General features: G+C 32.8%; 1 protein-coding gene across 1 annotated transcript in view; it reads left to right on the top strand.

The window, feature by feature from the left end:
• Positions 1 to 20,039, top strand: part of LOC128183652 (uncharacterized) — a 266,317-nt gene that overhangs the window by 84,490 nt on the left and 161,788 nt on the right. The window contains exons 5-6 of the mRNA XM_052852754.1: positions 12,580 to 13,055; positions 16,845 to 17,033. Of these exons, the coding sequence (XP_052708714.1) occupies positions 12,580 to 13,055; positions 16,845 to 17,033 (665 nt within the window). The remainder of the gene's footprint in view (positions 1 to 12,579; positions 13,056 to 16,844; positions 17,034 to 20,039) is intronic.

Below are 20,039 nucleotides of genomic sequence, written 5' to 3'. Positions count from 1 at the left end.
TTAAATATAATTTAGCTTGCATGGTAGCTATTTATGGTCTAACCCAAATTTTCTTCATAAAGCTACAGCTGTATGTACCACATATATGTTTTGTCACAAGTATGTAAATTGTAAAAAAAAAATACCCGAATTCCAACAGTTGAAAGTAACTCGATGAATTTTTCATTCTCTGATAAGTTCATTGTGTTTTGTCTGTGCATATATTATTAATCTGCTGCAACAGCAGACAATCAGTGGTAACCTAAATCCGCTAATAAGAAAGTTTGTGGTTTAATTAGGAGTGGGTAAATTGTTTATGCATGATGAAGCTGACACTGACTTGAATGCGACGCTGTCAAGAAAACCACACCAAATAATATCAAGAAACATAAATATTCACTTAAATGTATTGTGTTGTAAAGTTAACGTTTTTAACACTTATTGCATCTTGCAAAACATGTGATGACTCTTAATCATCTGTTATACAAGTATATCTGTTATATATGTACAAGAAGGGAGAAATAATGACGGAACAGACTGGGATTCAAACCTGGTCCCCCTGAAGCTCTAGTCAGGTGCTCTAGCTACCAACTGAGCTATCTCGCACTGGTATTCAAACCAATCTGACTGTCACATATATAAAGAATTATTTAAACAATGGTGTTCAATAAAATATAACACTTGCAACCTTCAGTTTTTGTCTGTAATTAATCAATATTGGCGTGCAATCAGTTCTCGCCGAGTACCATTTCTCACCAGTGCATTGTTACGTCATTTTATCAACACATAAAATTATATATGAAAATATGATGTAACAATGCACCAGCAAGAAATGGTCCTCGGCGAGAACTGCTCGCACGCCAGTACTGCCAGTAGTCAGATTGAAAAAAGAGAATATAAAAATTACATTTAAAACATTAACAAGGACAATTTAAGTACACATCATAATTGCTAAACAAGAAAAATTATGTGAACTGGTACGCATAGTTCTAACTTGTAACCTACATGTACAAGTACATGTACCAGGTACCCGTTGGTCTGCTAAACCTCTCTAATGTAGAATGATCGGCATCATAAAAATATTAAAGTCATGTTTTAACTCTGAAGTATACAATTTATTTACTTGATGTTATGTCTACAGGGTATTCATGTCTACATTTAAAGTCTTCCGCACAAGAATATATCATGTGTTTCTAATTAGACCCTGCTTTGAATATTGAGTTGAAAATTCACAAACTGTTGTTTTTTTTTAAATAGATAAATTTGGTCATCCTTTAATACCAGTCTCCCATGAACCTCGAGCGAGAAATATTTGTAACTTCATACGTGATGCACATAACATAAGAAAATCTATGTACTAACTATATTTGTATACTGTATGTATGACTTTCGCCACATGTGGATTTTGTCAATAAATTGAATTGTAATTCAAACAAAATTCTGGTAAAAAGTAAAGGAAAAAAAAACAAGTAAAAGGTAAACATTTGGGATTCAACTTTGTTAAAAGGATTTATATTGTCTGAACTAACAAAATAACATACATCAGTGACAGTGTGCACGTACTTACATGTACATATCTATAGACTAAATGTTAACTAGTTTACATGCTGACATTTTAACCACTAAAGACAAGAAAGTTCAAACTTTAAAATGAGTAAAAAGACTTACCTTCTTCACCTTCTTCAGTAACATCCACATAAATCACACTTTTAAATGTCCATCTTTTTTCTGTTATTACTCGTAACTCTTATCAGCTTATCAACAGCTTATCAATGTAAACGTAAACATCTGCCGACAGTAGGCCTACTCTGACTGTCAGAATTTCCTCGTAAACGATTCAAACGGTTCAAACAAGTATGAAGAATATATCCCTCCTTAATATACAAATAAGAAGTAGTGTTCCCGGTACATGTTCATGTGCTTCACTGTGGATTGAAAGTGCATGTGAACATAAACATGTACGGCGAAAAAATACACAACTTCTCTTCTGCGTTTCGGCATCCATGGCTCTGTCTTTCCCATAATGCCGTTCATCGCTGTTTATATTTGGGGTTACAGGCACGGGCGCCGACAGAGGTTTGTTCGGCGCGGACACATAGCATTGCATTCATTTATAAATGATTTAGATAAACAGAATAAAACCGTGAAATTTAATCAGAACAATAACAAATACTACGCCCGGAAGCGGCATTGTTCGCTTGTGTGTCTATGTAGACAATTAACTCGTTCATGTACGATTCTCGCATATTTGTTTTATGAAATTACAAATAAATATAACACAGAGCTTGTTTAATTTCATACCAAATGACAAAATTTAATTTATTAAAAGTAATCTAGTTATTTTTTTTTCATAAAATGATAATTTGTTTAGCTATCAGAAAAAAACGTTTATGGACTGCTGACCCCTAATTATAGGGGCCAGCCCTTTTTTCTTAATTTTAAATGAAAGCTCTTGTTATTCTAAACAACTTTTGTTCTCTGTGTTTTAACAAAATATTTTTAGTTTAAAAGTTATAATACAAAAAGCAACAAAATTTCAGCCATAAAAAAATCTTAAACTTTGGCGACAAATAGCTCAAAAACTAACAAAAAAATTACCAAAATTTTCATGCCAGCAAAACTGTAAAATGTTACCGACAATTTCGCCAAATTTCATGCATCTATCATCTGTAGTTCCCGAGATCAACTCTCGACAAAAGACACCCCAATTTTCAATTAAAGAGCAATAACTCATAACCGGAAGTGAAATTTAAAAATTTGAAAAAAAACGTCTAGAGATCTTAATATCATCTACATACCCTGAAAGTTGCATAGCAATCAGACAAAAAATGTTCGAGAAATCTCGTGCACAAAATTTGCGGGAAAAAAAATAATCAAAAGAAACAATAGAATAACAAGAGGGTCTTCCGTTGGAAACGGAAGACCCTAACTAGACACGATCTCGTTGCGAGCAACGAGGAGGTCTTCCGTTCGAATTTAAAAATGAAATATGACATCATCGACTTTGATTTTTGACAACAAAACATGTTATGGAAAAAGGAGTTAAGTACTTATGCTTTATTGTATCGTTTTTTATAAGTTCTCTTGCTTTTTTAAATACTTGCATGTCTTTCAATAAAGATAGAAAAGATCAAACTTGATTACCTCTGGTCCCTTAAAAACCCTGATTGGGTAACGCAAGAGAAAATCATTATATTGTTAGAATATATGAACGTATTATACCTAATCTAGCTTTAATACACTTTCACAAAATGGCTCTCATTAAAGGGCTATAGATAAAAGATTTTAGAGCTCTTTGATCTCCTAAGTTAAAGGGCCAAGTCCCCTTTTCTTGGATTCAAATGAAGGGACATTTAATTCTGAACACATTTTGTCAACAAGTGTTTAGAAATTCGTTACCGTTCTGGAGATATATGAGAAAGAAGGTTTTAGGGGCCGATAACATGATAAAATCATTACATTCTTTTGATACATAATTATAAGATAAACACATTTGTTTCTATAACATTTCACAAAATATCCCTTAATAAAGGGTTATAGATAAAAGACTTAAGAGCCATTTGGTCCCCTTATTTTAGGGAAAAGCTCCTTTTTTATGGATTTAAATGAAAGGACATTTAATTCTGAACACATTTTGTCAACAAGTGTTTACAAATGGTTTACCGTTCTAGAGATATATGAGAAAGAAGGGGCCGATCCCTTATCTCCATATAGGGGCCGTTTAACGAAATTTTGAAGGTTGTATATTGTTAAGAACATCATTTTGAACAACTTTTCTTCTGTACTGAATTTCAAAATGATTTTCCTTTCTGAGATATGGGTGATTAAAATTTTGGACTTTTGGCCCCTAAAACCCCTAATTACAAAACACATGACAAAACCAATACATTGCTTTGATACATAACAAAGGATAAACAAATTTTCTTCTATAACATTTCACAAAATACCCCTCAATAAAGGGTTATTGATAAAAGACCTTAGAACCCTTTGGTCCCCTAATTTTAGGGGCCAGTTCTCCATTCTTGATATTAAATGAAAGGATATTTAATTCTAAACAAATTTTGTTCAACAAGTGTTTAGAAATTCGTTAACGTTCTTGAAATATATGAGAAAGAAGGTTTCAGGGGCAGATCCCATAACTCCTTATAGGGGCCGTTTAACGAGTTTTTGACGGTTGCGTTTTGTTGAGAACATCATTTTGAACAACTTTTCTTCTGTACTGCATTACAAAATATTTTTCCTTTCTGAGATATGGGTGAATAAAATTTTGGACTTTTGGCCCCTAAAAACCCTTATTTACGTAACACATGATAAAATCATTACATTGCTTAATACATAACATTGAGATAAATACATTTGTTTCTATAACATTTCACAAAATATCTCTCAGTAAAGGGCTACAGATTAAAGACTTTAGAGCCCTTTGGTCCCCTAATTTGAGGGGCCAGCCCCTTTTTCTTGATATCAAAAAAGGTCATTTAATTCTACACAAAATTTGTTCAACAAGTGTTTAAAAATTCGTTACCGTTCTGGAGATATATGAGAAAGGAGGTTTTAGGGGCCGGTCCCCTATCTCCTTTAACGGGTCTTTTAACGAAATTTTGACGGTTGCGTTTTGTTGAGAACATCATTTTGAACAACTTTTCTTCTGTACTGCATTACAAATTATTTTTTCTTTCTGAGATATGGGTGATCGATATTTTGGACTTTTGGCCCCTAAAAACCCTTAATTACGTAACACATAATAAAATAATTACATTGCTTGAATACATAACATTGAGATAAGCATATTTGCTTCCATAATCTATTACAAAATATCCCTCGGTAAAGAGTTACGGGTAAAAGATTTTAAAGCCCTCTAGGTCCCTAATTTGAGGGGCCAGCCCCTTTTTCTTGATATCAGCTGAATGATCTTGTAAATATAAACCTTTTTTACATTACATGTTTTAACAAAATATTTTCCAGAAAAGAGATAAAGAGAGAAAAGCACAAAAATTTACGACGCTTTTTTAATGACAATTTTCGAGCCATAGCTAGCTTTGGCGCCAATAGTGCTAAACATACTAAACAACAATCATGCAAAACTTCAATCTTTCTTTTACCAACCGAAGAAATTAGAGCTCAAACTCTTATAGTTTAGGAGAACGGCTGCAGACTAAATACCCATATAAAAATTAGAAAAATCTCAATATCTCAAAAACGGATGTGACGTCATAAATGCAAAAAATTGGCTATCAGGTTCAGACCACTGTCTATCACTTCTGAAAATTTGATGGAGATCGGTTGAGCCGTTTCTGAGAAATCGGGTGCACAAAAATGGGAAGAAAAAAAGAATAAAAACTAGACACGACCTCGTTGCGAGCAACGAGGAGGTCTTCCGTCCGATTTTTAGTAGGAAATATGATATCATCGACTTTGATTTTCAACAAAAAAACATGATATGGAAAAAAGTGTGAAGAACTTATGTTTTTTTGTATCGCATTTTATAACTTTTCTATTGCTTTTTTAAATACTTGCATTTCTCGAAATTAAGATAGAAAAGATTAAACTTGTTTACCTCTGGCTCCTAAAAACCCTAATTAGGTAACGCAAGAAAAAACCATTATATTGTTAGGATATATAAACGTATTATACCTAATTCAGTTTAAATAACCCTTCACAAAATAGCTCTTAGTAAAACGCTATAGATTAAGGACTTTAGAGCCCTTTGAACCCCTAATTTAAGGGGCCAGCCCTTTTTTCTTGAAATCAAATGGAAGATCATTTCATTCTGAACACATTTTGTCAACAAATGTTTCGAAATTCGTTACCGTTCTTGAGATATATGGGAAAGAAGGTTTTAGGGGCCGATCCCGTATCTTCTTACAGGGGCCGTTGAACGAAATTTTGAAGGTTGCATATTGTTAAGAACATCATTTTGAACAACTTTATTTCTTTACTACATTTCAAAATAATTTTCCTTTCAGAGATATGAATGATCCGAGTTTTGGACTTTTGGCCCCTAAAAACCCCTATTTACATAACACATGATAAAACCATTACATTGCTTCGATTCATAACTGTGAGATAAACATATTTGCTTCTATAACATTTTACAAGATATCCCTCAGTAAAGGGCTATAGATAAAAGACTTTAGAGCCCTTTGGTTCCCTAATTTAAGGGGCCAGCCCCTTTTTCTTGATATCAAAAAAAGGTCACTTAATTCTCAACACATTTTGTTCAACAAGTGTTTAGCAATTTGTTACCGTTCTGGAGATATATGAGAAAGAAGGTTTTAGGGGCTGATCCTTTATCTCCTTTAAGGGGCCGTTTAACGAAATTTTGAAGTTTGCATATTGTTAAGAACATCATTTTGAACAACTTTTCTTCGGTACTGCATTTCAAAATATTTTTCCTTTCTGAGATATGAGTGATCGAAAGTTTGGACTTTCGGCCCCTAAAAACCCTTAATTACATAACACATGGACAAATCATTACATTGCTTGGATACATAACTGTCAGATGAACATATTTGCTTATATAACATTTTACGAAATATCCCTCGGTAAAGGGCTATAGATTAAAGAATTTAGAGCCCTTTGGTTCCCTAAGTGAAGGGGCCAGTCCCTTTTTCTTGATTTTAAAAGAAAGGTCTTGTAAATAGAAACTATTTCTACATTACATGTCTTAACAAAATATTTTTCAGAAAAGAGATAATTAAAGAAAACAACAAAAAATTAAGACGTTTTTTTCATCTCAATTTTCGGGTCCAGGCGAGCTTCGGCGCCTCTAAAGCTAGATCAAAATGAAAATGAAATTGCAAATTAACAATCTTTCGTCTACTATCCCTGAAAGTTTGAACTCAATATTTTTTATAGTTTAGGAGAACTTAGAGGGACAAGCCACCCCTCTGATAATCGCTAAAACGTCAGTTTCTCAAAAACGGAAGTGACGTCATCAATAAAATCAAAAACCTATAAGGTTCAGATCATTATCTATCAGATCTGAAAGTTTCATGAAAATCGGTCGAACCGTTTCTGAGAAATCCCGTGCACAAAATTTGTAAGAAAAAAAAATAAAAATAACTAGACACGATCTCGTTGCGAGCAACAAGGAGGTCTTCCGTCCGATTTTTAGAAGGAAATATGACATCATCGGCTTTGATTTTCGACAACAAAACATGTTATGGAAAAAGGAGTGAAGTACTAAGGCTTCATTGTATCGCTGTTTATAAGTTCTCTGACATTCCATTTTTAAATATTTGCATTTCTTCCAATTAAGATAGAAAAGATCAAACTTGTTTACCTCTGGTCTCTAAAAACCTTAATTGGGTAACGCAAGAGAAAATCATTATATTGTTAGGATACATAAACGTGTTATACCAAATTTAGCTTTATTAACCTTTCACAAAATGGCTCTCATTAAAGGGATATAGATAGAAGTTTTAGGAGCTCTTTGATCCCCTAATTTAAGGGGCCAGTCCCTTTTTCTTGGAATCAAATGAAAATGTCAAAGGACATTTAATTCTCAACACATTTTGTCAACAAGTGTTTAGAAATTCGTTACCGTTCTGGAGATATATGAGGAAGAAGGATTTAGGGGTCGATCCCTTATCTCCTAATAGGGGCCGTTTGACGAAATTTTGAAGGTTGCATACTGTTGAGAACATCATTTTAAACAACTTTTCTACTGTACTGCATTTCATAATATTTTTCCTTTCTGAGATAAAGGTGATCAAAATTTTGGACTTTTGGCCCCTTAAAAACCCCTAATTAAAAAACACATAATAAAATCATTTCATTGCTTGAATACATAACTGCGAGATAAACACATTTGGTTCTGTAACATTTCACAAAATATCTCTCAGCAAAGGGCTACAGATTAAAGACTTTAGAGCCCTTTAACCCCCTTATTTAAGAGGCCAGCCCCTTTTTCTTGATATCAAATGAAAGTTCATCTAATTCTAAACAAATGTTGTTCAACAAGTGTTTAGAAACTCGTTACCATTCTGGGGATATATGAGAAAGAAGGTTTTAGGGGCCGATCCCTTATCTTCTTATAAGAGCCGTTTAACGAAATTTTGAAGGTTGAATATTGTTAAAACATTAATTTGAACAACTTTTCTTCTGTATTGCATTTCAAAATATTTTTCCTTTCTGAGATATGGGTGATCGAAAATTTGGACTTTTGGCCCCTAAAAACCCTAAATTACGTAAGATATGATAAAATCATTACATTGCTTGGATACATAACTGTGAGATAAACATATTTGCTTCTATAGCATTTCACGAAATATCTCTCAGTAAAGGGCTACAGATTAAAGACTTTGGAGCCCTTTGGTCCCCTTATTTGAGGGGCCAGCCCCTTTTTCTTAATATCAAATGAAAGGTCATTTATTCTTAACAAATTTTGTTCAACAAATGTTTAGACATTTGTTACCGTTCTGGAGATATATGAGAAAGAAGGTTTAAGGGGCCGATCCCTTATCTCCTTATAGGGGCCGTTTGACGAAATTTTGAAGGTCGCATATTGTTAAGAACATAATTTTATACAACTTTTCTTCTGTATTGCATTACAAAATATTTTCCTTTCTGAGATATAGGTGATCAAAATTTTGGACTTTTGGCCCCTATAAACCCTTAATTACGTAACACATAATAAAATAATAACATTGCTTGGATATATAACTGTGAGATAAACATATTTGCTTCTATAACATTTCACAAAATATCTCTCAGTAAACGGCTACAGATAAAAGACTTTAGGGCCCTTTTGTCCCCTAATTTGATAAAGCAGCCCCTTTTCTTGATATCAAATGAAAGGTCTTGTAAATATAAAACAAATGTACAATACATGTTTTAATATTTTTCAGAAGAGAGATAAACAAAGAAAACCATGAAAAATTATAACTTTTTTTAGTCTCAATTTTCGGGACCAGGCGAGCTTTAACGCCTTTTGAGCATGACAAATATGAATGCAAATGGCACATCTACAATCTATTGTCTACAATCCCTGACAGTTTGAACTCAATATCTTTTACCGTTTAGGAGGAGTTCCCTGGACAAGCCGACCCTCTGAAAATCGCTAAAACGTCACTATCTTTAGAACGGAAATGACGTCATCAAAATAAAAAGATGAATATTAAGTTGAGATCAATATCTATCAGATCTGAAAGTTTCATGATAATTGGCCGAGCTGTTTTTGAGATATCGCGGGCACAAAATTTGTAAGAAAAAAAAAGAAAAATAATAATAATAGGGAAAAAGAAACCGTACGAAAACATTAAGGTCTTCCGTTGGAAAACGGAAGACCTTGATAATAATAATAGGGAAAAAGAAACCGAACGAAAACAATAAGGTCTTCCGTTGGAAACGGAAGACCTTAATAATAGGGAAAAAGAAACCGAAGAATAACAATAAGGTCTTCCGTTGGAAACGGAAGACCCTAATAAAAAGAAACCAAAGAATAACAAGAGGGTCTTCCGTTGAAAACAGAAGACCCTAAAAAGAAACCAAAGAATAACAAGAGTGTCTTCCGTTGAAAACGGAAGACCTTAATAAAAGGGAAACAAAGCAATAACAATAAGGTCTTCTGTTGGAAATGGAAAACCTTAATAATAAATGACTGTTTTGTGTAAATCTTAATGGCAGAGTTTTTTTTTCAACTTGTACTAAGGTCCGACAACCCCTTTATGTTGAATATTTTAGTTAACCCCCCCCCCCCCTAAAAAAAATGGAGAGAAAGAACAGATGTTGGCTCCGGCGAGATTGGAATACACAGCCTTTGCAGATGTCATAACAGTATTTCAGCGAAGGTTTACGTCAAAACATGGCTGACGCGAAATAATTCCCGAATTTTTTTTTGAATTTGGGGCATTTCCGCTCGGGACAGGAGCTAAATTTTTGTATGAGATGAAAAACAACGTGTGAGATGTCTGACTTCACAGGTTTGGTAACAGTGCGAGGTCATTTGAAATATTGATGCGTGTTTGTGTCTGGAAGGGGGGTGAAAAGACCCGAGCTTGATTTTCGTCGTAAATAAATCGAAAGTAGAATTTTGAGGTGTGGATCTCGGATTCGGTTAACGACATTTAGGGGAAGTAGAGTCCTAAAACAATGACTGATGCATTTTGCACATGTATTTCAGTGTTGTGATTTTTTTTTCGTGTCGTTTACTATTATGTTTGACCGTTTTATTTCAACAGGATTGATAACATCTTTATAAATGTAGAAATAACGAAATCAGTAACACGTAAATTTATTCGGTAAAAATTTGATGACAGTAATTTCCAGAGTTCCAACATTCATAAGTAGTTCACAAGCTATCGTAGATACAGACTAACCGAAAAACAAGAAATATACATGCAAACGAAATATTACGCGACTGCTTACATCCCTTGCACTGTGTAAATTTTAAGTCCCCGTACAGGCTATAATCGCGGCTTGATATCGGAAATTTCTTCTTAATTGTTCAATCCGCTGCAAATTTAGCAGAAAAAAAGAATTAGGTCAGAGGTACATTTACACAAAATTTCATGAGGATTGAGTGAAGGGCTCGGGAGTTAGAATTGGTTTCTACAGTACATGTCAAACACGACAATTAAAACTCAAATGCCAAAATGTTCATAACTCTGTTAATAATGAACGAAATTGTCTGGTAATTAGTACAGTAATCTAGAATGGTACTAAGTTGAAATTAAAGGTCCGAGATCAAAGATCAAGTTAAATTGGACCAGAAAACTAAATGATTTTATGAGGGGGGGGGGGGCGGTCGGTGATTTCTATATAATTGGGGAAAATACTATATGCTCAATATCACTAGAGTTTAAGATACATGCATGACCTATATTTTGCTATTTACCATCTAAACATGATTTGGAAATAGAATGAAAAATCCTTTGATTTTAAAAAGGCTCTTTTTTCAAATTCTATATCCTCTTTTTCTTTTACAAATAAATCATAAATGTATTGGACTTCTCGTTAGTGTTTTGTTTCTGATATATGTATAAGATCTTTGATTGAAACATTTAGATCACTCTTATCATCTAATTTGAGGGGCTAGTCCCTTTCTCTTGATATCAAATGAAAGGTCCCTTAATATTAAACACATTTTGTTCAACAAGTGTTTAGAAATTTGTTACTGTTTTTGAGATATATGGAAAAGATTGTTTTATGGGCCGACTTTTTTTCTCCTTATAAGGACCATTAAACGAAACTTTGGTGGTTAAATATTATTACGAATATTATTCTGAGTATCTTCTCTTCTATAATGCATTTCAAAATATTTTGTTAAGATTTAAATGATCAAAATATTGGACTTCTAGCCCCTTTAAATTCCAAATTATGTAATATACCAGAAAACTTGTAACATATATAGGTAGATAACTGAAAAATAAACATTTTTGCTTCTATAATGCATTAAAAAATATAATTTATTAAAGAGATATAGATAAAAGACTTAAGACCCCCCGTGGCCCCTAATATGAGGGGTCAGCCCCTTTTCCTTGGTGTCAGTTAACAGATCCTGTATAGATAATTTTTTGATGCTCTACATGTGTTGGCAAAATATTGATCAAAAGAAAGATATTCGTGATCAAATCTCAAATATCGTAAAAATTGTCAAGAAAATTTAACAATCCGATGAAGGCAGAAGACCTTAATAATACCGAAGAATGAGAACGCGTAGAAAAACAGTAAGGTCTTTCGCTGAATACGGAAGATCTTAAGAAAGAAAAAGAAACCGTAGAATAACAAGATGGTCTTCCGTTGGAAACGGAAGACCCTAAAAAGAACCCGAAAAAAAACAAGAGGGTCTTCCGTTGGAAACTCATTCTCCTAGCACTAAGCGGCCACCGCGCTAACCACTCAGCCATCTAGGCAAAACAAAAATCTTGCGTTGATCATTAATATCTAGAAAAGAAGAAATATTTAAAACGCATTGTAGAAGACAATAATGTTCTTAACAATATGATACCTGAAATGTTTCTGTTGGTAGGAGTTGATGGATCGGCCCCTAAAACACAGTTGTTTGGATATCTCTTGAACGGTTAACACTTCCTGAAAACTTGTTGAACTAAATATGTTTATATTTGCGAGTCCATTCATTTGAAATCAAGAAAAAGGGGCTGGTCCCTCAAATTAGGAGTCGGGAGGGCAACAAAATCGTTTTTATATTTTTATTTTTGCGACAATAAGAGCTTAGTAAGCTTAATTTATGACTGAAATCTTTTTTCAAATCGGACGATGCACTAGAGAGGTATCAGGGTTAAAAAAATTGATTTTTCCGGAATATTTGATTCCAAATTCTTGGTTAAGAAAATAGTGTTATGTTCAAAGTTAAGGCAACTCGTACTTAAAATAATTCAATAATTGTTAAATCGTACTTAAACACCTTCGGATTTGTATTTGCTAAGTTTTTATTGAAATTGAGAAAGTTTTTTGATAATTCGTTCATTGAATCATTCGGATTTTGTTAACTCGTATCAAGAATAATTCGATTATTTTAGTTATTTATGTTTATTGGTTTATGAACCTCCAGCTTTACTTTCGTCATTAATGGACGGCCCACTCGTTGCTTTGATGTGCTCTAGTTTTCTGTATTTTTTTTTGTCTTTATTTAAGGATCTTCCAAGAAAAAAAGAAGAACAAGTAGGCTTAACATCTGATCTACATCAGAAAAAATATATCAAATGTTTCGCTTCAGATTTGCCTTCTGGACAATTTGATAAGTTTAAAATAAAATTTGATGCTAAACCAACGGATATTGATGAATTTTGTAAGATGCTTAAGGAGAAAAAACCAATACAAGGTGGTCCAGTTAATAACATTATCGAAACCTTCAAGCAGTTTATCAAAGAACATTTAGGAGACTTGAGCATAGATTTAAACTCAGTCACTGAAAAAGCTAAAAAGCATTTTGAAACAAGAAATAAAGATAATGATATAGAAGGCATTGAAAAAAAGCTAAATTTTGCTGCTTTTAATGATCTGAAGAGAGAAGCTTTTGATAAAATACGTTTAAGTACCAGGAACGTGAATAAATTCTACACGCAAACAATCAGAAGTGAAGAGTACAACAACGATGAAGACATGTTAAGGTAAAAGTTTATGGTACATTGGACATTTTAATGTCTCTTGGCTCTGAGAATTAACGTTTTCAAAGTATTGCCCCTGAAATGGTTTCCAGGCAGATTTTTTTTTTCATGGAATCTTTCTGAAAACTTTTTGTTTCTCTTTAAAGCAACTTCCGAAAAAAAAAGAAACCAGTAATTGTGAAATTTCTTCTCCAACCGTTAAATTGTTGATCCTGCAAAGACTTATTTTTCTAGAACTTATCATAGGTAATTAATCACCAATATATCTATCCCGGTTTTAATGAATTCGAAGGGAACATCTTTATTTTGAAGCATTTTCTGTTAAAGAAATGTAAAAGGGCATAGCTTGTTGAATCGTAGCTTATCTTGTTTTCTATTTTCAAAGGTGCTGGTTATCTGTCTCAGGTAAACACAACATCGACAAAGCTGTTTTTTAATACGGCCATCATAGTGCCCACTGCAAGCGTCTCCTTCAGATCATAATTGCCCAAATCAAACACGTAAAACTGACTCAATCTATGTTTGTCGAATAAATCTCATGTGTAGCTATAGACAAAACTTTATCGTCAGCTTTGACAGAAAGAGGTAATTCTGATATTTGCTTTCATCAGTGCGAACAAGAAGAGAAATGAGTGTAAAATGAAAAAAAGGTACTCTGTGGAAAATGTTTATAGCAACTAAATGTGTTTGCATAATCAACTTGTTTTGTGGAGAGAGTGAATAGCAGTAGTTATTCGAATTTAACATTTATCAATTAGAGTTTTGCGTCATCTATTTTTTTCTTTTTGCTTATTGGTTTAATATTTTTCATTCAAATATGTAAGTGTTTCCAGTCGATTTAGATAAAAGCCATATTATTTCTACAGAGTATCAAATAAGATTTTTAAAGAGTGACTACCATTTTCAAATATATCTAATTTCAAATATTTAAACAAAAGCATTCCACAACGTAGGGTTTGTAAACGTGAAATCATATTAATACTGTAAACGTATAAGCGTTTTTGTCGGAAAGCGGCTTCCGCTAATTCAAGTATAAGGCTAAATGCCTTTCATATAATTATGCATTATAATGAACACATCCAGAAAAACGCCAATTTAAATCCAATCTAACTTGTAAGAAAATCATTTTCCGCCAAATACCGTACACGTTAAATATAAAAAGTTTACAGTAAGATAAATTTTTGAAGCAAGTATTGGGAATAGAAGTCGGAAAATAAATAATTATAAGATAAAAATATGACAATGAACAGTCGAATCTTTCCTGTGATTTTAAGAATAATTAAGGAATAATCAATGTTTATAGGCGATTGAAAGTCACTTAAATGTATTCAAATTCAGTAGTTGCAATGTACAATATAAAAACTAACACACTAACACAGCAAATGATTTCCCGATAACAGTCATATATCCTACTATATTAATTTAATAGACTCGAATTTTGGGGCTTTAATACCGAGAAATCGGAAAAAAGTACTGTCTTTTGGTTTATATATCTTAAACGTCATTGGTACTTGAACATTACCAATATGTTTTTATTCTTTTTAATCAAACTTCGCTAATTAATATTCAACGAAAATTCCTTTAAAAAATTCGGAAATCATCTGAATTTTTTGGATTTTATAATCTTGCGAATGTCATTTTATTCACGCTCAATCACGGAAGGTCATTTGGATTATGCTTCCACAATATCACACTTGCATGGATAAACTTAGAAACGATATTACAAATACGTGTAAATTTTTATTGAAAATTTGTCATACATTCTGTCAATCAAAGGAAATACGGGAGATAACTCTAATGGCTTGCAACCAGATAGTACCAAGTACCATTTCTCGCCAGCACATTGTTACGCCATTTTATCAACACATAAAATGATATACGAAAAATGACGTAACAATGCACTTTCGAGTACTTGGCGAGAACTGGTCGCACGCCAGTAACTCTGTAAAATGAAAAAGCCCGAGAGTTCCGAATATCAACATTGTGTGTAATTTCGAAGCAAGTAAAAACGTCGGTAAAAAAGTGTTGAATTCTTCCTTTCTAAAAATTGAATTTTTAAATGAGAGGCACTTACAGCTTCAAAATGGTTTGTTATGAATAATTTGACTTTCATTTTCAATGCAGTTGCATTAATTTTCTCCTAAATTGTTTGGGAGCGATTCTACATTTTTTTGCAATATTACGGGAATATGAGATGTATTTTAGTGTCGTGAAGGCCTGTCCCGATACATAGTTAGACTATTCTAACTAAGCAGAGTGTAATAAAATTAATAGCGCCATTGTAGTCTAAAAGCTTGGTTATATAAATGTCCACAATACGGTGTGTCGACGTATTTGTTTCGAAAATGTCTGATATCATATGCAATGTCAACCCGATTTCGCACGGGTCAGAGGCTAGTAAAATATAATAAAAACTGTAAACTATTGTACAAGCAATCTACCCCTTTTAATATTGTTGGTTATTTGCAGATACCCGATGGGCGTGATCAATACGACACTCAGGAGCTACGTTCCTTCGTGTTGTTGTGATCACACCCATCGGGTATCTGCACATCACCAACAATATCATATGGGGGTAAATACTACTTATACTTGTAATAATAAGTAATCTGTCTGATATAGTGCATATTCAGAATTGTTCAAATCAGAACTCCGGAATCCAGGAGCAAAGTTGTAAATTTTTTAGAGAGGGTGTACTTGTTTAATGAGGCAATACTTATCTGTGACAAAGCACTGATATATTTATAACGACACACCTAATTCGATACACTTGGACTCTGCCTCCATGGTATACGCATTTGAAGCAATTATATTTTCAAGTGACTCTTTCCCATGTAGATGAACCAATGCAAAACTAGCAATTTCAAAACAATAACAGCAATGCCAGATTTTGCAGCATATGGGAACTTTTAATAAGAAACTTTGGTTTCCGAAAATGTTTTCAAAATATCATTTTTCAAATAAACTACGGTTTTATTAGCTTCTTAAGCGTTCATTCTATAGATATATTTATTTTTTAAAATCATAAAAAACAGAGTTTTTCTCTTATGAAATACAATATTTTAGATTTTCTGTCAATTTATATTTATATATAAAGTCTTCATTATAAATAAAATTAGAAATATTATGGAAACATAAAAAATAATCAGAAAATCTTCAAACATCAGAAAATTAAAGGAAATACAGGCTAAATTTTATTGATTCTAGTTTACATATTTTTTTCTATATATTAGTACAAACTGAAAAACATTGTATGCATTTATCGTTTGTTACATAATAGAAAGTGCCACACCAATGACTAATCTATTTTCATCATAGTTTTAAGCTGAAAGAAATTATATTGACCTTAACCTGACCTTGCTGCGAAAAAAAGACTGCCTAATTAAATTTGACTGGTGCTATCTATGAGATATATTATTTGATAGGTTGTATAAACATTCTATGGATCTGAATATAAAATGTATGAGAAAACTACTTCCTTTTCTAATAAACCAACACATTTTGTAAACATGCTTATTACCAAGTGACTCCTTAGAGATTTATTTTCTGATGTCCCCACTTTACTTATTAGATTTTCTCTGAAATCTAAAGTACGTCAGAAAATGTGTTGAATTAACGTGCAGACTGACTATGAAATATTTAGATGTAACATTTATTTACCACATTGCATATTAAACAAGCTGTAAAGGTTTGATAAGAATTCCAAATACAAATTTTAGTTAATACAAAAACATAGATTATTTATCCTTTCTCTCTGTCGGTTGTATTACCTTAAAGATCTTCGTCTTGCAGGTTATTAAGTCACTGGATCACTGCAGTTAATGAATTCATGCGGAGCTGTATTGATGTTGTGCGATCCATTCTTCATCCTCAAATGGTTAAAACTACTAAAGGTGAACGTGAAACAGAGCAAAACACAAGGGAAATAGTGTTTCAATCATTATTCACGAGTTTTTCCAAAATGTTCTTACTTCATACCAGGTAACTGATAATTTGATAAAATTCATTTGGAAAGTTTTAGTTTGGAAAAGTATGATAACATTATATTAAATTATGGCACTTCGTGGTTTCAGCACACTTGAGTCAAGGTTCAAGTGAGCTTTTTTATCAAAATGTGTAGGTTGTCTGTCGTCGTTGTAAATTTTTCACATTTTCATCTTCTCCAAAACTACATGACCAATGTTAATTAAACTAGGCACAAAGTATTATTCGTGGAAGGGCTCTCAAGTTTGTTCAAATTAGTAGCCTGGTCCACTTTAAAGAGGAGATAATTTTGAAATGGTAAAAATAGAGTTGCGTGTTTAAAAACTCTTATTTTCCCAAACCAGAGGGTCAACAAACAAACTTGTTAATAAGCATTCTTTTGGGAAGGGCTTTCAAGTTTGTTCAAATGAAGGATCAGGTCTCTTTCAAAGAGCGGATAATTAGGAAGATTATTGATATTTTACTAATGAAACAAATCTAGAATGCCTTCTTTCTCTGTTTTAATGTAGAATGTCAAGAAATTGTTCCACTTCCTACATAATTCCGTTAAAACCGGCAAGTACTGGAAAATCTATTTATTTTTAAACTTAACCTTAAAAGGGAACATTTTTAGATTTGGTCATCTAAGCACTGAAGTTATGAAATTCATAACTGAAGTTAAAGAGTAACGATGTCTGGACATGCCCCTTATGAAAATATGTATGTTTTAAGCATGAATTATTTGAATAGTAAACGAGTGTCTTCTTTTTTTTCCCTTCACATTAAACAGTCAGACAAAGGGACTTTATAAAAGCTAGCTAGTTGAAAAAATTAGCTATTACAGTAAAACACGCTTACAGCGAAGTGATTTTCATTCCCCGTGACTTTATTTTGTGTTGTAAACTTGACGGATATAACGAATTACGCTTATAACGAAGTACAATTGCCCATCCCTGGGACTTCGTTATAAGCGTGTTTTACTGTAGATTTACCTTATGTTATAAAAGATGATATTTCAAGTTAAAAAGGACATGTGTTTTCAGTAAAGAAAAAAATCATATATTTTAGCTTTATAATATGAGGAAGTTTTCACATTCTTATTCAGAGATCGTCTTATAAATATAAAGATATTATTGTCGTCTAAAACTGACTGCGACCATCAAGCCCCTTTTTATACCAGGAAATCTTCAACATTTTTTAAAACATTTATTATTTTTTAATATTAGTTCTTATTTTGAAATATCTTTATCAATTGTAAAGTGAAAATGCATTTGTTCTTTTCAGTTTCTTGGGTTTTTTTTTCACATATTCGTGGCATTGCACAGGTAATTGAGTTCATAGTTAAAATCAACAAAGAATTAATTACCCGTGTTTCTGGTGTCTCGGTTGGCCTCTATTGACCGTGAAACGAAAAGGCTTTGGTTTAAAGAAGTCATCTTTTTAATGTCTAGATCAACAACATGTCTTTATTTTCTAATACTTTTTATACAAAAGTTGAAGAAAATAGCTCTTAGACTGTATTTTTTTGCATTGGTTGCAACTTGTGACTAAGACTATGACCCTCTAACTAATCATGACTCAATCTCTTTGTTTGTGTCACTTTTTAGTGTGTATTGTAATGAAGGTCAGCAAGTCCTGATTAAGGGTGGTAAAAGAAATATGTGTTACCAAAATCAGGGAGATGAACCCCAGCAGGGGCAAACAAATGCGGACAATCAATCTAAACTTCAGGATATCGAACATACTAACCATCTGTACGGATTAATACAGTTGCAAGAAAGCAGCTGTTAAATCGTTTCTGGACATATTTATTACTTGTTGGTCAACATCACCAAACCAGTGCTGACTGAAAAACATGTGTTTACAACCTTAAACCAAACTGGAAAAGGTGTTCTTGATTTCTTGTTTTAAATTAAATCGCCATCTTTTTAACTCGGCATGTTGCCCACACACTGCAATGCAGGGAACTGGGATGGGTCCTTTACCGTAAGCAAAGATTTTTGGCACAATTTCCCCCATTTCATTTGTCATATACCAGTATATAATATATGTGAAGATATTACATAAACAAACTTTGCTATACCCTTGAACCCCTGGTGTGAAAAGAAAAATGTAGGTCAATATGATACATGCAATAACCAAATCAACTATAGACTACCTTAGATATACCATATGAATACTAGGAATATGATTAAGTTTGAATGTACCCATACATGCAACGATATTTCCAACGCCCACTGCCTGCAATATCCTTTTGACTCAATATGCTATCAAATGCACTAGAAACTGCCTCATTGTCGAAAGAATGAGTCATATAGATTTTTCTTTCTAAGCCAAGCATTCTTATAACTTTTTTAAATACAGATTTTGCTTGATATTTAGTCACTTGGCAGCAGGTAAAATAAAAGAAAAAGCCCCAGAGGCAATTGGCATTCAAATTGCATATTAATTCAGTTGCTGGATAGGATAGAGTGGACTAAAAGGCATAAAGTGATTGTGACGTACTTTCCCCTTCCTAAGTTTTAGAGTGTATTAAGGTTTTAAAGAATACATTGCATAACTTGCTTGTACTTGTTATATACTAACTCCCTATCATAAAATACCACAACGTGCTCTGCAAAATAGAGCTTTAAATAAAATTGATTTATATTTTGATCGACAGACTTGAGAAAGGATAGAAATGGGACATTTTAAAAATGTTGATGGTGATCGGTTTGAGGTTGTGACCCCTTGTGTTTTCGTACAACCAAACCCAAATAATACCTTTTGTAAAATAAAGGACTTGGAAGTGTCGGAAAAAAAACTTCATATTCTGCAAAAGAAGATATTCGCAGCTATTTAAAAACTGTCTGAAGCTAACAACCCAGTTAACACAACAACGTTTTCACTACGTTTTTAAAACGTTGTAGAAATGTTACCAAAACATTTTTTTAAAACGTTATAACAACGTGAATCTGTGGTTTTTTTTTACGTTATAACATTTTCTAAAAACATTTTAAGAAATGTTACAAAAACATTTATTAA

The sequence above is a fragment of the Crassostrea angulata genome, chromosome 5 (genome assembly GCF_025612915.1).
Source record: "Crassostrea angulata isolate pt1a10 chromosome 5, ASM2561291v2, whole genome shotgun sequence".
Classification (NCBI taxonomy): domain Eukaryota; kingdom Metazoa; phylum Mollusca; class Bivalvia; order Ostreida; family Ostreidae; genus Magallana; species Magallana angulata.
This window is presented reverse-complemented; position numbering and strand designations above follow the sequence as displayed.